This window comes from Rissa tridactyla, chromosome 2, assembly GCF_028500815.1.
Source record: "Rissa tridactyla isolate bRisTri1 chromosome 2, bRisTri1.patW.cur.20221130, whole genome shotgun sequence".
Lineage (NCBI taxonomy): Eukaryota > Metazoa > Chordata > Aves > Charadriiformes > Laridae > Rissa > Rissa tridactyla.
Window position 1 is genome coordinate 91,769,696 of NC_071467.1, and position 19,357 is coordinate 91,789,052.

At 40.8% G+C, this 19,357-nt stretch overlaps 1 protein-coding gene across 2 annotated transcripts in view; it reads right to left on the reverse strand.

The window, feature by feature from the left end:
• Positions 1-19,357, reverse strand: part of DUSP22 (dual specificity phosphatase 22) — a 45,482-nt gene that overhangs the window by 10,962 nt on the left and 15,163 nt on the right. For both annotated transcript variants that reach the window (XM_054190485.1, XM_054190486.1), the window contains exon 4: positions 3,024-3,073. In XM_054190485.1, the coding sequence (XP_054046460.1) occupies positions 3,024-3,073 (50 nt within the window). The remainder of the gene's footprint in view (positions 1-3,023; positions 3,074-19,357) is intronic.

The following is a 19,357-nucleotide window of genomic DNA, read 5'->3' on the forward strand; positions in this document are numbered from 1 at the left end:
TTGGACTGAACAGTTACTTCAAGACAATTTATTACATGTTATCTGGCTTTTACATCTCCCAGCTTAAAGCTGGGTCCTGAACTGCATCATCTTCACAGTGGGAAAACACCACAGGAAGAAGAACCAGTACACTGCCCGTACCAGCATGTTGTAAAAGTTACCTAAACTTACACATTAGCAAGCTGGATAATCCAAAACTAGGCTGAGGGCAGAATTATGATACCAGATCTATGTATTCATTTGTTGCTAGTCAGACCTCTACAAATATTATAAAGGTTAAAAAGAAAGCATCCAATCACATAGGAAGAAGCATCTTAATGTTTCTTTCCTTTGGCAATGTAAACACAACAAAAATCCACCTAAATTTCTCAATAGGTTATCTGGCTTCTGTATCACCACCACTAACAACCTGACTGTTGGAGATTAGTTCCTTAGAAACACGTAGCCTAAGACAATTATCTGGAACAGGACAAGAAGGGAAGACTTGATTTTTATAGAATTACCTTTTTAGCAACAGGTTCTATATGAGATGACACTTCTGGAGAAGTCAATGGCCTAAGGTAAAATTCTCACAGTCCAGGGAAAACACTCATTTAATGGCTAGGAAGCACCTTGAGTCTCAAAAACAACTGCTTGATTCCTATGCTTGGTAGGGGCAGAACAGGAGTAGAAGCAAGATTTGAGCCACTTTAGTGAACACGCACATGTTAACAGGGGAATCCCTGCTGTATTTCCCTGGAAATTCATTCCTCTGAGGAAGGGAGCTCCACTAAACAAGCTTACTAGGAGTAAATATGCATTACACACATAAGAAATCAGAAGCTTCCCCTCAGAAAAACTGAGCTGAAGTGAATTCAAAGCTCAGCGTCACAAAATTCAGTGGGTAAAGGCTTTCAGTTGGACCTTACCCACCTGCCAGCCATTGCAAAGTAGCAGCAAAGCTGCTAACAACCCTGCTGTTGGGAGAGACAGACAAGACAGCAGTGTTTATCTGGTCAATTGTGCCTGTCAACCATTGCAAAGAAAACACAAGGACCTGAAATACAGGATGGCGCTTGCCTTTTTTTTTTCCTGACACCACCAGAATCCCTCTTTTGAAAGAGGAGGGTAGACATACAAAGATGTTGCAGAGTGACACATTCTCTTTCCTGTTCCCCAGCTATCCCTTCCTCCGCAGAGGGCGCAGGCAGTACGGTTAACCGCTCCTAGATAGGATTCTGTCAAATCCTCAGACTGAACAAAGACAGCTTCCTCTTGCTTTCAGAAGTTTGTATGCGCAAAGCAAGCAACGTTGCTATTTGCAAGCATCATGATTTGATTTTACTTGAAGATCTGGACTGTATAAAGCAAAAAAGTCAGTTACTCATCAAGTTTTATTTTAAGTGATAAAATGTATCAGTATTAGAAGTAATGACGTTTGCTTGCAACCACCTGATACCAAAGCAAGTATTTTAGATGCCTGCAGCATAACAGAAACAATACTCATGCAAATATTGTATCTCCTTACTGACGCTTTGAGAGCTTTGGTACTGTGCCAGACAGCTCAAACGGAGGGGTTTTTTCAATATAATTCCTTGATACTTAAGTACAAGGGAGAGGCTGAACTGTACATTGATTAACGTTCATCACAAATGCCATCCTTTCTATTTCCATCCCCAATTGATCCAGATCTCTATGAACAAAGGAAGCGGATTTGCAAAATGTTTTCAGAAATGCTACAGATCTCAGAATACCATCAAACAATTAATATATGTCAGTGTTTCCCTCTAATCTCATATTTATTTCCTTCCCAAAAGGATTTTTTTACATTTATTTATTTTTATTTATTTTAAGTATTAAGTCCACAAAAGTTGCCCATGACAAAGGCAATTAGTTGTCTGCTTTCTCATAACAGACCTGTCTTGAAATTTAGGGTTTGGGGGTGTTTTTTGTCATGGGTTATGGGTTGAGGATGTGTGTGGTGGGTTTTGGGTTTTTTTTGCCTTCCCCTTAAATCACGACAGAAATACAGAATGAAAAGGCAAATCACCACACATCAAATGCCATGCTGGAATCTTTTTAGGGTATGAGAAACACATACTCTAAAAATATACCCCGAAAGCATGAGCCGGAATATTGCTGTGATGTGAGAGAAAAGCAGCGCTGCATTTCCTTCCGTACCTACCAGGCCTCTTTCAAATTCTTGTTTCTCTACAAAACTTGGTAGCAGGATGTGGCTGAAACCCCCCTCACCTCTCCCCAACATAAACAGTGAGCTCTAGAAGAAAGAGTTGGTCGCCATCCAAGTTCTCTTACAAAACCTGTTTTGATTTCTCTTTGGAATCCAGACGTGCTATGCTGAATGGTTCAAAACATTAAAACCAAGGGCAAGTCAATTCGTATTTCGTGAACGTTAGCAGAGATGAGAAAGAGCGAGGCTGAGACACCGTAGTTTCAGTACATATATCCTCAAGGCAAGAGTCACCGCAGGGGAGAATCTCCCTGCCATGCCAGCCAACTACTAAGAGCAGTAGGGCCTTCTAAGGCAGGTTCAAGAGCACATAGCTGCAGCGGTAGTTTGCCCACTAGGACTTTATCCTCACACTGTGAGGAATTTATTTCAACCCTTGAAGCACCAGGCTTCACACCTTTTCCAAATATTTTCTTTTTGTTAATGGCTGGAGATAGCGCTAACAAAAAAAAAAAAAAAAAGAAGTGCCAAGCAAAAAGATTTACAAAACACAACGGCTAGAATAAACTGGGGCTAAATTAGGAGCAGAATCACTACGGAATTCCTGAAGTTTAAGGCCACAAATGAAGAGTGTTTACATACTGACTCTCCTACAAACCCTTACACACAAGAAGCAGAGTTTGAACCAGAGTGGCTGGAATCAAGTGTTACTGTGTTTTCTTAATGGATTATAAACCACATCTGTGTAATACTTGCAAGAGACCAGAATCAAATCTTTCAGCTCATTGTAAACAGGCATCACAGTACTGAGGGATTTCTGGGGTTTTGTGATTTATTTTTAAAGAAAACTTACAAGTTCTGCGAGGGTGAGTCAGCAGCAGGAATGCACAGATACTTCACTCCCTGTGTAAAGAAGCAAAAATGAATGAGAAGAAAATATCCAACTTAAAGACATTTATCTACCACCGCGCACTACACTGCTCTAGACCGGTGCAGTTTTATTGACTTTGAGGAAGGCACGTCATTATTCAGACAAGCAGAGATCATCTTGCAGCCAGATTTTAGAACGCTGTTTTCACATCTGCTTTGTTGCTAAGACACCAGCATATAGCTTAGTCATGCTTATCCCAAGGCCCAATAGCAAGCTTTTTAAAATAGAAGCATCTTTACTAAAAATCTCATTCTTCCTACATTTCTACTAAAACTAAGTCGCACCTTCTCCTGCCCTTCCCTTTCTCTCAACAGATGCTACCACCTAAAATTGTGATAAAGTTTCTTTTGATGCCATGCAATCATTTTTCTTTACCTAGTTGATAAACCAAACAGAACGCATTTCAGAGAAAAAACATGTTTGTGGTATGGTTTTGGGTTTTATTATTGGCAAAATTCAAGAAGGACAACTGTAAAAAGCACGCTTTTCTTCCACAAAGTTAGCCACGTTTTCTTAGTCAGCTATCATAAGAAGTTACAAGATCAATTAGGGAAGTTAGATAACCATTTCTGATGCATTAAAAATGTTACTGGGTGTATTTAAAACAACACTATAATCATACGCTACTGCTTTGCATTGTCAACGCTCATTTTAACTGTCATTTTATTTTCAAAGCTTGTTTTCCTCCTATGACTGTTAAGAAAAAGAACACTTCTGAAAGCATATTTAGCTAACTTCTCAAACAGGACTTCCAAGAATATAGGTTGCAGTTCAGACACACAAAAACTAAATCATTCACTGGAAGTCTTTTGACTTATCTCAGATGCAGAGTTATGAATTTTTCAGATGTACTTGTAAAGATAAGGATTCACAGCAAAAGGTCCACCATAAAAGGCACCTTAGTTTATCTTTCTGTAACAATGCAAATCCCGGTAATAATCCTGCATGTTCAACATCATACATGGGAATTCACACATTTATCTATAAGAGATCCTTTGCCAACAAGGTGGAACACAACATGTATCTAACAGCACTTCATTTGCCATCTGGGACGGGGAGGGGATTTTCATTGCTCAACTGTGACGGCTACCTGAGGGAGCCTCTTCTCCAACACCATCGTCGCTTTGCTGACTCAGAAACCTCCCTTTATTTCCCCTACACACACTTTGTTACTTCACTTGCCATCTCGCACCAAAGAACAATCCCTTTTATAAGAGGTCCTGACCCCTGGCACCAGGATACACCAGCACGCTAATCCTCTGCAAAAGGCACGGACTTCACCACTATGCCAGAAAGGACGTGGTGATACTTCACCCGCATTTCTTCACCACCACTTACACATGGCACCAGCCATTTTCTCAACTCAGCAGAACCCCTTCAGCCAGCATCTTCTTCACAGCCACACAGATTCTAGAGCCTGCCCTGTCCCCACCATGCTTTACCAGACTTCCTCCCTTTGACAGGCCATCCCCAGCATGCCACAAGCGGAGGAGAGTTGCCTCTGTCTATGGCCTTGTGGCTTGAGGAAGGCCGAGTCAGGGCATAGAAGGCTCTGCAGACAGTGCTAAGCACGGAGATGGAGACACGTCAGTGCCTGATGAGGGAGAAGGCACCACCAGGACAACACCAAGCCCATGACAGCACGTGCATTTTGCGTGAGAGCTGCATGGCAAAATGCAGCTGAGTGGAGAGAGAATAAGAATGAAGTCAGTTTGCAAACCAAAGCAGCTTGCTGCTGGAGGCAACGGCAACAACAATTAACAGTCCCTCCTGCCTTATATCAGGAGAAGAGATGCCTGCTGTGGGAAACTAGGATGGTTCCACAGCCATAAGCCCATCCACTACAGTTTGCACAGACAGGTTCATTTAGAAAGACAATGTAGCAGTAATACATATATTGATAGGTTGCTGAGCCAAGGATGATAACTATTGTGACAGATTAATTACGATAAGCATCTTGTGTGACGCACCTGAGAGGTTTATCTCGGACACTAGTATCACTTCAAGTGAGTCACTCCAGTAGAATGAGGGCCTGTGACCTGAAAGTAAATTTACATGCTATTCTTTCCCCCACACCTCTAAACAACTCCATGCCACTACTCCACACCACCAAGGGAAAAAACAGGAAGGAAAACTGAAGGTAGGAGATGGGTTAACTCTGGAGGGCACTATATATGCCAGAAGGTTCACTGCTCCACCACGCACTGATGCAAGTTGTTCTGCAGATTTCAGAAGCTCTGGCACATGCTGAGTGCTTTTCACAGGCTGAGTGCAGAGGGGCTTTCAGATCATGTTCACTTGAAAAGCAGAAGTAGCACCAGCACAAGTTTAAGACCCACAATGTTCTTTTTTTGTCATGGCTGGCTAGTTCCCACTACCACAAGCAAGCATGAAACTCGCCTATGAGAGACCGCACAGGGTACTGAATGGCTCATCCAGAGCGTGATCCTGGAGGTCTTCAGCACTTACAACTTCCAGTGAAGCCCACAGCACTCTCTTCACTACTGTGCTTGCAAGGGCTCAGCATCAGCCTATTAGCCTTATTAATACAGCTGCTTAGACAGGAGATGGCTAAAATTACTGGAATTTCGCATTTTGACAGATGTATGTCACTTGTATGGTGTTTTTGGAAGGCTGTGGTGATGGACTCCTCCCTGTGAGGAAATAATCACACACTCAACTCAGAAATAGTTACAGGTGGGATTTCAAAAGTACTGTGCAGTGACCTAACCTGAGTCCCACAAAAATCAACAGTGAAACCCTCAGTCACTTCGGCCCAAACACAGTTTGGCCAGAGTTGGTAACTCCTGAGGATCCCACCCTACCATCAAGTTTTGCATCTCTTGGTTGAAATAATAATCATAATAACAGGATCAAATATCATTCATCGTAACTGGATACCTGAAATACAACAATGATACAAGAATGTATGGGGCAGGTATTCATAAATGAGACTCAGGGGATTTTCTGTGTAGATATTCATATATTGATTGCTGTAATTAGCTTTTCCTCACATATGCAGGACAGACTTTTTTTTTTTAAAACATATTGGCAACAGGAATTGTCATATAGGCAATATTTAATTACTGAACCCTGCTGTCTGTAACTGGTTTTTTTTAAAAAAAAAATATCCAGGATGATAATATTATTTGTATATTTGTGCCCCAAGACACTGCTGTCCTTCCTGTGCACATACCCTGCAGATAATATCTAAGAACTGTCCCAAAGGGACCTTTCAAAGCAGAACAGTTTAAGCCAACCGAACAACTAAATACCTATAACATTTTAGATACAATACTAGCATGCAAGAAAGATAGAGACATTACTATTTTATTACCTAGGAGTTAGTTTGCCATTCTGAAACTGCAAAGCATAGGATGTAAGAAGGTAACAATCACTGAAACAGTGACTAAAACAGAATAAAATAAATCAAAAGACTGTTGAAGAGTCAAGCAGACCATCTCCCCCTACTGAAAATTTCAACGAGCTCCCCATCAGTACCTAGTCTGCAGTTTCATTAAATAAACTTGAGTCTGATTGCAAATGCAATATACAAAATTGAACCACAATTGCACGTTAATAGAGATGGGAAGACAAAATACAAATTTGATGTCAGCCATATAGATGTCTATTTTATTTATTAATTTACTTTTAAATTAACTCTGTTTTGTTCCCTACGAATGACAATTCTCTAAAACTTATTCAGTGGAGGAAGGACAGAACAACTCAAAACAGGTATCGTGCCATTTCACCAACACACACTAAATTGGGTGCCACAGAATAGCTAACTCATCCAAAACATGGTATTTGTTCAAAGCAAAGAGAAAAGCTTGCAATTATGAAAACCGATGAAGAGAGAAAGATTATTTTAAATGCTACATGAAGTATTAAATCCAATTTATTGAATACTGCCGCTAATGTATTATTCAAAAATGTCTTCATCTGACAGCTGTCAGTCATGTCCTATCTTTCCAAACAAGCTTTTTCACAGATTACCCATTTAAAAAAAAAATCAATCCAACAAATTGTTGGATCCAACAAATCTGTTTTTAATTAAACAGAAGTTATGTACATTCTCAGGTAAACAAAACATGCCATACACATGGAACATGTTCAATACCAAGCTCCTAGGTCAATGAGATACTGAACACAGCTTTCTTCTGCCCATCTCAATTCACTGCTACTTTCCACTTGTTACTCTTAAATCATTGCTCACTTTCCTTTCCTCCATCAATCGCCTTTACCACCAAAGACCCTCCACCCTCAAACACACACATTTCTTTAAACTTTTTCCTTATTATTCACATGATGATCCTAACCGATGCCCTCCTCATCAAATAAAAGCAGCACTCCCGTTTCTTTTGGTGTATCTAACCTGTTAAGATTACCTCAAAAAATCAGTAAAATAAAATATAATTTACTTTTCTGTTTTCTGTTTCAGCAGACACAGTAACCACCAAAACTAGATTTCTGTCTCTTAGGCCCTGAAACTAAATGCTACAGTTAAACCGATACAGTGAGAGCTAACAAAACTAGAGCAAGTATTCCGATTTCAAGATTGTCAAAGTTGAAACAAGCGAGAGTTAAGTAAAATTTCTAAAATTCACTGTTATTTGAGAAACAATGACAACACTTGCACAACTTCATCTCATATTCTGGAACTAAGTCAGTTCTGCTTCAGTGAATATTGAGATATTAAAACCAAGAAGGTTTAGGTGCACACACATATATCCAGAAGTTTTACACTACAGTTAATAAGGTATTCATGGAACTGCAGTAATTTTCAAAATTGGAGGTCAATCTACTAAGATTAGAAACTGAACAGTTATTTCACATTTGGAAAAGTCAGTAAGACTATAGAACACCACCTTCATAATATCATCAGCTTTTAAAAAAGAGAATTAAATCTTTGTTAATAAATCTAGTATTTAATAAAGCGCTCAGGAAACCTAACAGTCCAGTTGAAGGAACACTCTTTCTATTCGACTTACCTATAATCCATTTTAAAAAACACCAGTTTCATTTTAACTAAACTTGTAAAAACTGGCATTTGGGTTTTTCTAGCAGAACATGTAGAATTTTGCAGTAGCAAAATTACACATCTATAAGTGCTACATGTCAGATAATGTGTCAGTGACTGAGAATAGGATCTCTAAAGCGCACACACAAGTTTAATTGCACAATACCAAGAATACTTTCGACTCCGAACAGGATAAGGTACAAAAAGTACTGAGAGACAAAAGCAACACCTATACGGATATTGGTTCCTATGTAATGATCAAAGATGTTCTGAAGTCATTAAGAATGATGCTCAGTTTGATTACATCCTAAATCATACTAAGATACAGTTTATCTGTGAAAGAAAACTGTCCAGTGATTTTTATATAAAACTGAGTACTCTAGCACAACAGTATGCATGAGAATAAGAGGAAGGACTAAAAAATGCTACTCATTTTTTCATGTTTAGCGGGTTTTCCAGGTAATCTTTTCTACAGATGTTCTTCAGAACATGGTCCCTGCCGCTGCAGTACATACAACATTTCTAAGGTTCTAATTAGCACTGGAAATATGAATCTAGAGCTTCAGATGTTAGAAGGTGAGGAGAGGGGGAAAGAACCCCAAATTACAAAATTTCTGTTCTCCAAGAGCAGGGGGTGCAGGAAGGGGGTTGTAAAAGAATAAAAAGTTAAAAAGAGCTGGATTGTATTTTTGGTATTAAACCTCTCTATTTAAATTTATGTAAAGATGCCATCAACGACTTCCAAGAAATTTTTTTTAAACCTAAACCCCTAAACTTAAATTTGTGAACCCAGATGCAAATAGAAAACCTCCAGCACCTGGCAAGTTCTTTCAGGTTAGTCAAAAACCATGTGTTAATTTGAGTCGTCACATCAACAGATGAGGGCAGGACAACTTATTTTTGTTTAGGGGCATTTCAGCAATAAAGCTAAAGTGGGAAACAGCCGGCACAAAGCTTCCTCAAGCCAAACCAACAAGAGTTTATCAAGGGTTTTGTCCAGTAATGCACCAAACTGAACCTGCTAAACTGAAAACCGTTCAACCGTTTGTTTGTCCTTTCAGTTACTTTCTGTAGCAATCACCATTGGTGCTGATTTTATTAATGACTCATAGAAAATACATTTGTGTTTCAGCAAAAAACAACCACTAATTGACTTTAGTGAACACACTCAGGTTTGGTTTTGAAAAGTATTATAAATGAAATTGAAATCACATGAAGATTATGAACAACAGAAAGCCGGATGCTCCTGCAATAGAATTTATACATTTGGTTTGTGTGATCTTTGACTAACACAACAGTTTTTACAAGTCATGGGGTTTTTTGCAATGTTCATGGTTTTCTTAGGAAGTAGTCTCAGTGACACTTTTTAGAAGTCCATATCATTAAGGCTGGAATATGCCAAACACAAAGTGTCCTGTTAAAGCCCTCCTTCCCCATCTCTTCTTTCTATCACCCTTTCTAAAATTGTAAGGCGAGAAATGTTGAAGAGTTCAGGATTTTACTTTACTTGCACAAAGAGCTGCATGTATTATTTCTAATTCTAACCCTGAATTCCAATTCTACCCTGGCTCATCTGAAGGAACGCAGGGTGGGAGAAAACACTAATGAGTTTATCCTAAATTGTGGTTTATGTCCTTTAGGACACAAAAGACTGCCTACTTCAGCTGAGAGGAAAGACGCCGTTAGTCTGCCTTTACCAGATGATGTATTTAAGCCCCCAGATATGTCAGGGCATACCTAACATCTGAGCACTACCTATCACACTTAGTACCTGAACCCTCAAGGGGATCTCTGAGTACTACAATAAAACAATATATCCCACCTGCCTTTTTCTAACATGAAATGCTGGGAAATGATTGCTACACCTCCTGAATATGCTGACATTACAAGCATGGATTAACACACTCTCCACATCATCTCCTCTGCACTGAGTGGGTCAGAGTATGTGCTCTGTTCTGGTCAACGCTGTATCCAAGCAATGAGAAACACCAGGCATTTACTGGTCTAAACATCTCTCGTGCAAACAGCTGGCCACTGAAAGCTTCTAACAGTCCTCATCCTCTCCTCCCTGCCATCTGCCACTACAGGAACGTGCTTCCCCTGACACAGCTAGCGCGTGCTGAGCAATTCAAACAGTGAACTAATTTAGTGCATCACCACAGCAGCCTCTGCCAAGGTACCTCGTGATGAAGGCCCGGCCTGACACACTTTAAAAGCTGCTTTGTGGAAGTCTCTTGGAGGTTTCTTAGTGGGTTACCAATGTCATTTTTGAAATGTTGGTCAGAGCTCCTAACTTCACAAGCAGAGCCAATGCCAGACAGGGCATTACTTCAAACAAGAGAGAATCTTCTGGTGCCGCTACACCTGAAAGAAAAATGGTAGCTATTTTGCTCAGCATGGTCTTCTGAAACATCTCATGAGGGGAAACCCTTACCATGAAAAGGCAGTGAAACATCATAGAAGAAAGTTAAGTTTTTTATTAGAAGAAGTGCTTGTACACTGCCTCTTGATGGTAGCATAAAGGCTGAAAGTTGACAGCTTCCAGCATTAGTGATATAAAAGCTTAGTGCTTTAGAAGGAAATGCAACAGTCTGACTTGACTGTATTATTAATTTGCAGAGCTGATCTTTATACAACAGCAACGATCCTGTGATATGATATTACCAGCCCTGATTTTGAAGGCCTTCTTGCCATCTCCCTCTTTAATAATTCCCATAAGTCCCCAAAGACAGCAGAGTCTGTGCAGTGAATATGTTGCCCAGCCATGCCCAGCAGGGACTTCTCTCATCATGTCATCACGATGCAATTTTCATATATGAACGGCCTCCTACAGCTCAAGACTTCTGTATGCTGTCCAACATCACAACATGGTTTTAATAGACTGGTGGTTCTCACTTGCTGAGCAGCATCTGTCCAGAATTAGTATATACTTTTTTTAAACAAAAAACAAAAAAAACCCAAACAAACCAGGGCTGATTGGTTTCCCAATATTCCCCTATTTAGTTATTTTGTGCTGAGCAGTGATATGATTTCGAGTGCCAGCAAATGCTTCCTGGACTGGTGGTCTGTGTAAGGATATTCCTTCGGAATACAGAACCAAAGAAGAAAGCACTAAGGCAGCTTTCAGCACTTCCACAATTATCAGCTAGGGGCACAACACAGGAATTTTTTCTTTTGCCTTAGCACAAGGTAATCGCTATTATACACATACACAAAAAATGAAGTCAGTCCAGAATGCGCAACCATAAGAGAAAGAAAGAAGTTTCCACAAACCGCTGATGGAAAGAAAGAATTAGAAAACTAAAAGGAGATGAGGCTATTCCCTTTCGAAGCTTCAGTAAAAGCTCCCCCATAGTAAACCTCATCATATTAAGTGCTAACAGCAGATATGATAGGTTTCTAGAGCAAAACACCAAAATAGCTACAAAAATACTATCCACAAACTATGCTAAGTACTGTGCCAGAGCTGGCAGTTCAGTTCCTCTATAGCTTAGTTTGCTTTCCTTTTCTAAAAAACTGCACGTGCATAGTCTAAAGATCATCTGTAAACATGCAAGACTTATCATGCCCAGCTAAAACCTCATTAAGATTTACAGCATCCATCCAGGCTTAAAAAATATGAAACAAGATTCTAGATCTTAATGCAAGCTGATATGAATGCATTATCTATACTGCAGACTATGACCATATGATCTTAGAAACATTTCTTAATTTTTGATACATGTCCAGTCATTTAGCTCTTCACTTTTCTCCATTTACCGGCCAGTCATACACTTTTTTTTTTTTTTCAATTCATAAACTTGATCCAGCACTTCCTCTTGTGATTTCCCCAGCTGCAACTTTCTCATCCTTAACAACTTATAAAACAGGTATATCACAGCATTCAGCAGAGATAAAACTGGTGCAGAGAAGTTATACAGCTTCTCCACAGCTTGCTTATTTTTCTGCAACTTCTATTCCTCACACTTACTGGTTCTGTTCCAGTTACAAAATCTTTTTATTGCCTGTATTCTATTAATGCGTTTGACTGTTTACTCAGGGAGTATGAAAGATTGTTATAAGACACCAGCACAGGTTTTTTTAACTCTTCCCTTTCAGTTCAGCTTCTTAGATATTGCACATTTGAAACCCTATTTCTACTTTGATTAAAATTTTAAAATTTGCAAGGAAAAAAAAAAATTAAAATTCTTTATAAGATGACCTGGCCTGTGAAGTTTTTTATTTTCAAAAATACAGTTCATTTAAGTTGTGCTTGCTGCACAACAGACTGGACAAGAAAGATGCTTAGTTCAGTCAGCAATTAGCTCTTCTCTACCTCCCCCACCCCTCCACCCACCTACCATATCAACACTTATTTAGGTAGTCATCAATTTAGGAAAAAGGGGAGGAAAACCACTGTTCTGGAGATAGCATGTACCAGATTAAGATGATATTGTTAATGGCATCAGAATACAAAGAAAAAAAGAATAAATGACTGTCCTCTGTGGGTGCCTTGGTTAACTAAGCAGAATGAGGACAAAACCCCATAACCTATAAAGCTAATATTTGAAGAAAGTTAAAGAAAATAAGAGGAAATGTTTCACAGGCATCACAGAGTATTTTCTCAGCACCCAAAAGACATTATTGCAACATTCAAAAAACTCCATACAGTGCTTTAAGATCACTCTTTTTGTTTGGAGAAGAAATCCCACAAACGATAAGACTTGAAACAGAACCATCCGGTACATGAGTACCATAGGAACACAGATCGGCTGTTCACATGAAATGGAGATGCCTAAAACTTATGACAGCTTTGATACTGAGCAGCGAGAGATAATACCCCCAACCCATGAAACTGTCCACGTTTTGTTGGGATTTCATTTACTTCTGCTTCATCCAAATGACTTTAATTGAAACTATCACATATACTGATATACTCTTTCCTCATCTGAAAAAAATCAATGCACTAAAAATAAAAACAAAACAAATAATTCTGTAGCACCTGAAAACAAAGAAAGCAAGCTGACATGCATATAGAAGCAACACACATGCAAAAGCCTACTCTTAATGCAAGTTGTCATAAACACAGGGAACAATTGAAAGCTTTTGTGGCAGAGGACAGTACAGGAATGCCCAGGTAAACTCCTGTTGATTTAAGATCTACATTAGTGTGATCGTTAAGATGTCTCCAAGATGAGTACAGCATATAGAACTTCCTGCGATGCAGCACTGGTCAGTCTGACAAGCATAATGCTATAAATAAATGAATGCCAAAGGACTCCACAACCACAGGCGACTGGTAACAGGATTCATACATTTACTAGATCAGACCTCTGGTGCAGGTCAAGAGCAACAGCAAAATTACTAGTAACTGACAAATGTGTGGTGGACAGTGTGAAAGAAGCTGGTAGTTTCAGTCCATTTCCAGATTGATGGACAGGTGTCTACAATGCACACAACAGTCACCCACAACTGGCACCTCAGACAGACCAAGAATGGTGAAACGCTCTGGCTATAAAGTACAAAGCTCATAAACCTCTGTAACCCAGCCTTACCTGGATCAACTTCTACACAAAAAAGGAGCACGTGAGAAAATCCACCATTGCCTCTGGCAATGTATTTCCACAATTGCTTACTCTCACAGTTTGTCTTGCTTACTCCCAGTCTGAATCTGTGCAACGTCATTTGCCAGCCACACATATCACACTGTTCTCTGAGGTGGGCTCTCCACACGGGGACCCACAGAATGTCTATCCATCCCTGCCTCTCTTTGTGGATAATACCTCTCTGGGGCAGGGCCTGAGCGACTGTCTGACCAGAAGAACTTCTAGCATCCCTTCCCCAGGACTCATGCTGTACTTCTTCCTGAATTACACACAGCAATCACTGCCCAATGCAGCAGAGGAAGCATTCTTGCTTTTGCCAGTATTTAAGTGTGTGTCGTTGGGGGAGAGTGGGAGGAATGGTAAGAGAGGATTAAGGATGCTGCAAGTCCAGCTGCTTGGACACGACTGTCCACCACAGCACACACTTTCTAGAATGGGATGCAGCTGTTTTCAAGTAGCTGCACCATCCATATCAACATCCTGTTTGGTTTGGGCCTACATTCATCTCCATGTAACATCCTCCAGAACAGGGTTAAACACCTGGAAAAACCTCAGAGAAACACTCTTAGCTAAAATGAACCTGCAACCAGATTCTTCTATCAAGATTAACAAGATCTGCCTTTACTTACTTTACTTAGAACAACCGGCACAAAATTTGTTAGACTCCAGATCTAATATAGTAGAGTAACACCTAGCTGGCATCCTTTGAGGCAACAGGGGAAAGAACTGCTCAGGATTCGTTAAGAGTGCTTCCACATTCTCTGTGGGTTCTGACCGACCCCACAAGCGTGCTTAGGATATATGATATCACAACAGTCAGACCTTTGGCCTTTTGGTCTCCAACCCCAACAGCTATTTGTCCTAGCTTTAAAAAGAAACATAGAATAGTTTGGCTTGGAAGGGACCTTTAAAGGTCATCTAGTCCAATCTCCCCCGCAATGGACCGGACTCTGAGCAACCTGACCTGGAAGGTTTCCAAGGATGAGGCATCTACCACCTCTCTGGGCAACTGTTCCAGTGTTTCACCACCCTCATTGTAAAAAATATCTTCCTTATAGCTAGACTAAATCTACCCTCTTTTAATGTAAAGTCATTACTCCTTGTCCTGTCACAACAGGCCCTACTAAAAAGTCAGTCCCCATCATTCTTATAAGCCCCCTTTAAATACTGAAAGGCTGCAACAAGGTCTCCCTCGGAGCTTTCTCTTCTCCAGGCTGAACAACCCCAACTCTCTCAGCCTGTCCTCACAGGAGAGGTGCTCCAGCCCTCTGATCCTTTTTGCAGCCCTCCTCTGGACCCACTTCATCAGATCCATGTCTTTCCTGTACTGAAGACACCAGAGCTGGACACAGTACTCCAGGTGTGGTCTCACCAGAGCAGAGTAGGGGGGCAGAATCACCTCCCTCAACCTGCTGGCCAACTGTTTTTAATGCAGCCCAGGATACAGATGGCATTCTGGCCTGTGAGCACACACTGGCACAGTCCTTTTTGTTTCAAGACAAACGTTGCTTTACAGTTGGACTCAATGATCTTAAAGGTATTTTCCAACCTAAATGATTCTATGATTGCTGGCTTGTGTCCAGCTTTTCATCCACCAATACTCCCAAGTCCTTCTCAGCAGAGCTGCTCTCAATCCCTTCCATCCCCCAGCCTGTATTGATACTGTGGGTTGCCCCAACCAAGGTGCATAACCTTGCAACTGGCTTTGTTGAACCTCATGAGGTTCGCATGGGCCCACATCTTGAGCCTGTCCAGGTCCCTCTGGATAGCATCCCATCCCTCAGGCATGTAAATCTCACCACTCAGCTTGGTGTCATCTGTAAACTTGCTGTGGGTGCACTTAATCCCACTACGTCATTGATGAAGATATTAAACAGTACTGGTCCCAATATGGACCCCTGAGGGATACCTCTGATCACTGATCTCCATCTGGACATTGAGCCGTTGACCACTACCCTCTGGATGTGACCATCCAACCAACTCCTCTTCCACCAAACAGTCCATCCATCAAATCCATATCTCTCCAATTTAGAGAGAAGGATGTTGTGGAGGACCATGTCAAAGGTCTTACAGAAACGCTGATAGACGACAACCTGTTGGAGAGATCCAACAGGTCACTGCCAGATACACTATTATTTAAAGCACACTCTGAGACATGTTACCCCATCCACCTTTCAGTGCCTCTTACATTCTGAACAGAGATTTTAAAATCTGAACTAGCTGAGAAATAGATTAGAAAGCAGGTGGCAAGAAACCTAATTATTCTCCTCTGTAGATGGCTTTTGTGTGGATTTATAAAACATCTGTGAGTGTTCCATAGGCAGCCATCCAAAGCGTTGTGGAGAAGCAAACTTGGTTCACCAAGGCTGTTGCCTCCGTGGGAACACAAATGATACTGTTGGACATTGCTTTTATTCAGGGGGTGACTGCTGTGCATTTGAAATAACAAACTTTGTTCCATACAGCATGCAGTCCTTTCGCTTGGACATGTCACCAGTTACCTATAGGTTTTTGTGATGGAGTTATAAACCTGCATCTTTAAACTACAAAATGCTTATCTAAGTGATTAAGATTCTGTATAACAATGGTGTACATTATTGGAACAATAGCCTTAGGATGCTCTCTAAATATAAATTAATTTCAGGATTGGCTTGATTAGAGGACAAATTTCCTTAAAACAGTTTATACAAAAAGAACTAGGGGGCAATATTGCAAGATAGTTCAGGCCAGATTTTGGCAAGTTCCTTCCAGTCTAAATCACTCGCCTTACGAAATGATTCTGCATCTTGTACTTAATGCAGCCTGCCAATGTCCAAAGGTATAAAAAGTCTTAGAATCCAATTGATTTTTAAACCTACTTTTTCCTGTTATTCCATCTTGAAAGCAGGCAATAACTTCCTAAGGCCAAACCTTGATTATGAGTCACCCACAAATGATACATCCATGAGGGTTTGTAAATGATCATTGAGATAATGTCTAAAACAAGATTTCAGTAAAAAAAGTCTTGCGTCTTAAGTTATTTCTCAATAGGCACACACCACGTAACTTAAGTCAATATAATACTGTCTTGTGAAACTCTCCAACCATTTTCTAATAGCTTACCAACTTATGAGGAACCAAAGCAACAGATATCCAAATACTACAGTATATAAAGTCCAGAGGAAAGCACACTTTTTAAAAGGTACTGTGAGTGTTTTAAAAAAAAAAAAATCAACTAAAAGCAGTCTGTAACATCACAGAGAGGGGAAATGTCATAAGTGAAATCCAGGGGGAAGGAGAAGAGGGAGACACAAAGGGAAAGCATTCACATTTAGAATCATAGAATGTGTTGGGTTGGAAGGGACCTCTAAAGGTCATCTAGTCCAACCCCCCTGCAGTAAGCAGGGACATCTCCCACTAGATCAGGTTGCTCAGAGCCTCATCAAGCCTGGCCTTGAATGTCTCCAGGGATGGGGCTTCCACCACCCCTCTGGGCAACCTGCTCCAGTGTCTCACCACCCTCATTGTAAAGAGCTTCTTCCTAATGTCTAATCTAAACCTACCCTGCTCTAGTTTAAAACCATTGCCCCTCGTCTTATCACTACATTCCCTTGCAAACAGCCCCTCCCCAGCTTTCTTGTAGGCCCCCTTCAGGTGCTGGAAGGCCACTACAAGGCCTCCCCAGAGCCTTATCTCCTCCAGGCTGAACAACCCCAACTCTCTCACCCTGTCCTCACAGGAGAGGTGCTCCAGTCCTCTGACCATCATCGTGGCCCTCCTCTGGAGCCGCTCCAACAGGTCCATGTCCTTCTTGTGCTGAGGGCTCCAGAGCTGGACACAGTACTCCAGCTGGGGTCTCACAAGAGCAGAGTAGAGGGGCAGAATCACCTCTCTGGATCTGCTGGCCATGGTTCTTTTGATGCAGCCCAGGATGTAACTGGCCTTCTGGGCTGCAAGTGCACATTTTTGTCTCATGTCCAGCTTTTCATCCACTATTTGACTTCAGTGGACTTGAGAACAAGCCCCAAGCACAATGTGGATACACAAGTTGTAAACAAACCTACCTAGAACCTGGCAAAGATGTAAATAACAAAGGATATAACACAATGTAACAGATGTTTTCTAGGCCCTTGTTCCTAAACAGAAGCATTTAGTTACAAACAAGCACCACAGTAAGACCATGTATGATAAAGCAATTAATAATCAGCTCAGCTCCCAAACAAACGGAACTTGCAATCCTTCCACTACTTTAGAGAACTGGGGAAAAGTTTTAACAGATGTTTTCCAGGCCACCAGCACATAAAGTAGTATATTACACGGTTATAGAATAGTATAGAAGGCACAGTTGGAGAAACAGTTTTTAGAAGCAGGGGTGAACAAAGCAAGTCCATCCTCAACTAGCCACTACTTGTTCCAGTGCCACTAAGTTTTGAGACACTGTTGTGAACCAGACTGGGAACAGATCTGGGTAAATATAATACTTTATGTCTTTTGTGGGGGTAGCTAGAGAAATAAACGGTGAGTTGGTTATGTTTAACCCACAAAAGTTCCCATATCTATTTACCACGCAGCCTTCAAAACAGATGCACCACCACAAGCGAGGTGGTGGCATGTGGGCTGCCAAACTACCACCACAAGAAACAGCAGCCTGAGGCTGCAGCTGATCTGTGCCATAATTAGTCTTCCTACTTTTTTGATCATGATAATAAAACAAAGCAAGCTTCTATTCACTTTAATGAACACCCTAGAGGAAACACTACCTTCCCCTTACTCAGTACAACTGTTTACCTCTTCAACTAAGAGCACTCTTGAAATTCAGTATGTTTCAGACTTAAAAAGCATCAGGAACAACAGAAGTCAAATGGACAGTATAATAAAGTCAACAGTTAAAGCTTTGCTTCAGCACGCTTCTAAGTTCAAGGTAAAACCTGAATTCACCATTAACTTGATTTTGGTTTTAATCATGACGTACTAGGGATGCTTTTTGATCAGCTTACCTATTGACTTGCCTGGGAGAGGTGGAAATTCTGTAGTTTAAGGACTGGATTCACTAGATCCTTTTTACATTAAGAGAATGAAAAGCAGAGATTCCCAGCAACAGCCTTACCCACTATTTTGCCATATTTCATGAAAAGTGGAATGCAGGGAATGAACAAAGTTAAGGGGACCACAGTTCCCAACATAAATCAAATAGGAGGATTTTAAGGTGTAGCAAAGCCCAGCCAAACTCCCCTCCTTCAAAGGTAAGCTGGTGTAAAGAAGAAAGCACATCAGTCCAACATAGAAGACCTGCAGCCTGGTCCCAGCTCTTTCGCCGCTCAAGATGACACAACAAATCCAGTCGTTTCAGCTTTCCTTCAGTAAAATAGGGAATAATACTTTATGTTAAAGCGTTGGGAGACCTACAGATGCTCTACTATGTTACATGAATTATATGAGGGAGCACTGGTTCCTCCCACACCCCAAGCCTAAATAAGGATATTTCACACAGAAAAGGACTGCAAAACTCTTACACAACCATCTGCTATAAAGATTCAAGAAAGCGGCCCAAGTACAAAGGAGAGTTGGTCATGCGGAAGGGGGAGAAGGAATGTTATTTATGCGATGCTTGAACTCCATACAGAAGGAAACTTACCTTCACTATTAAATTAATAACAATCCCATTATTGCGT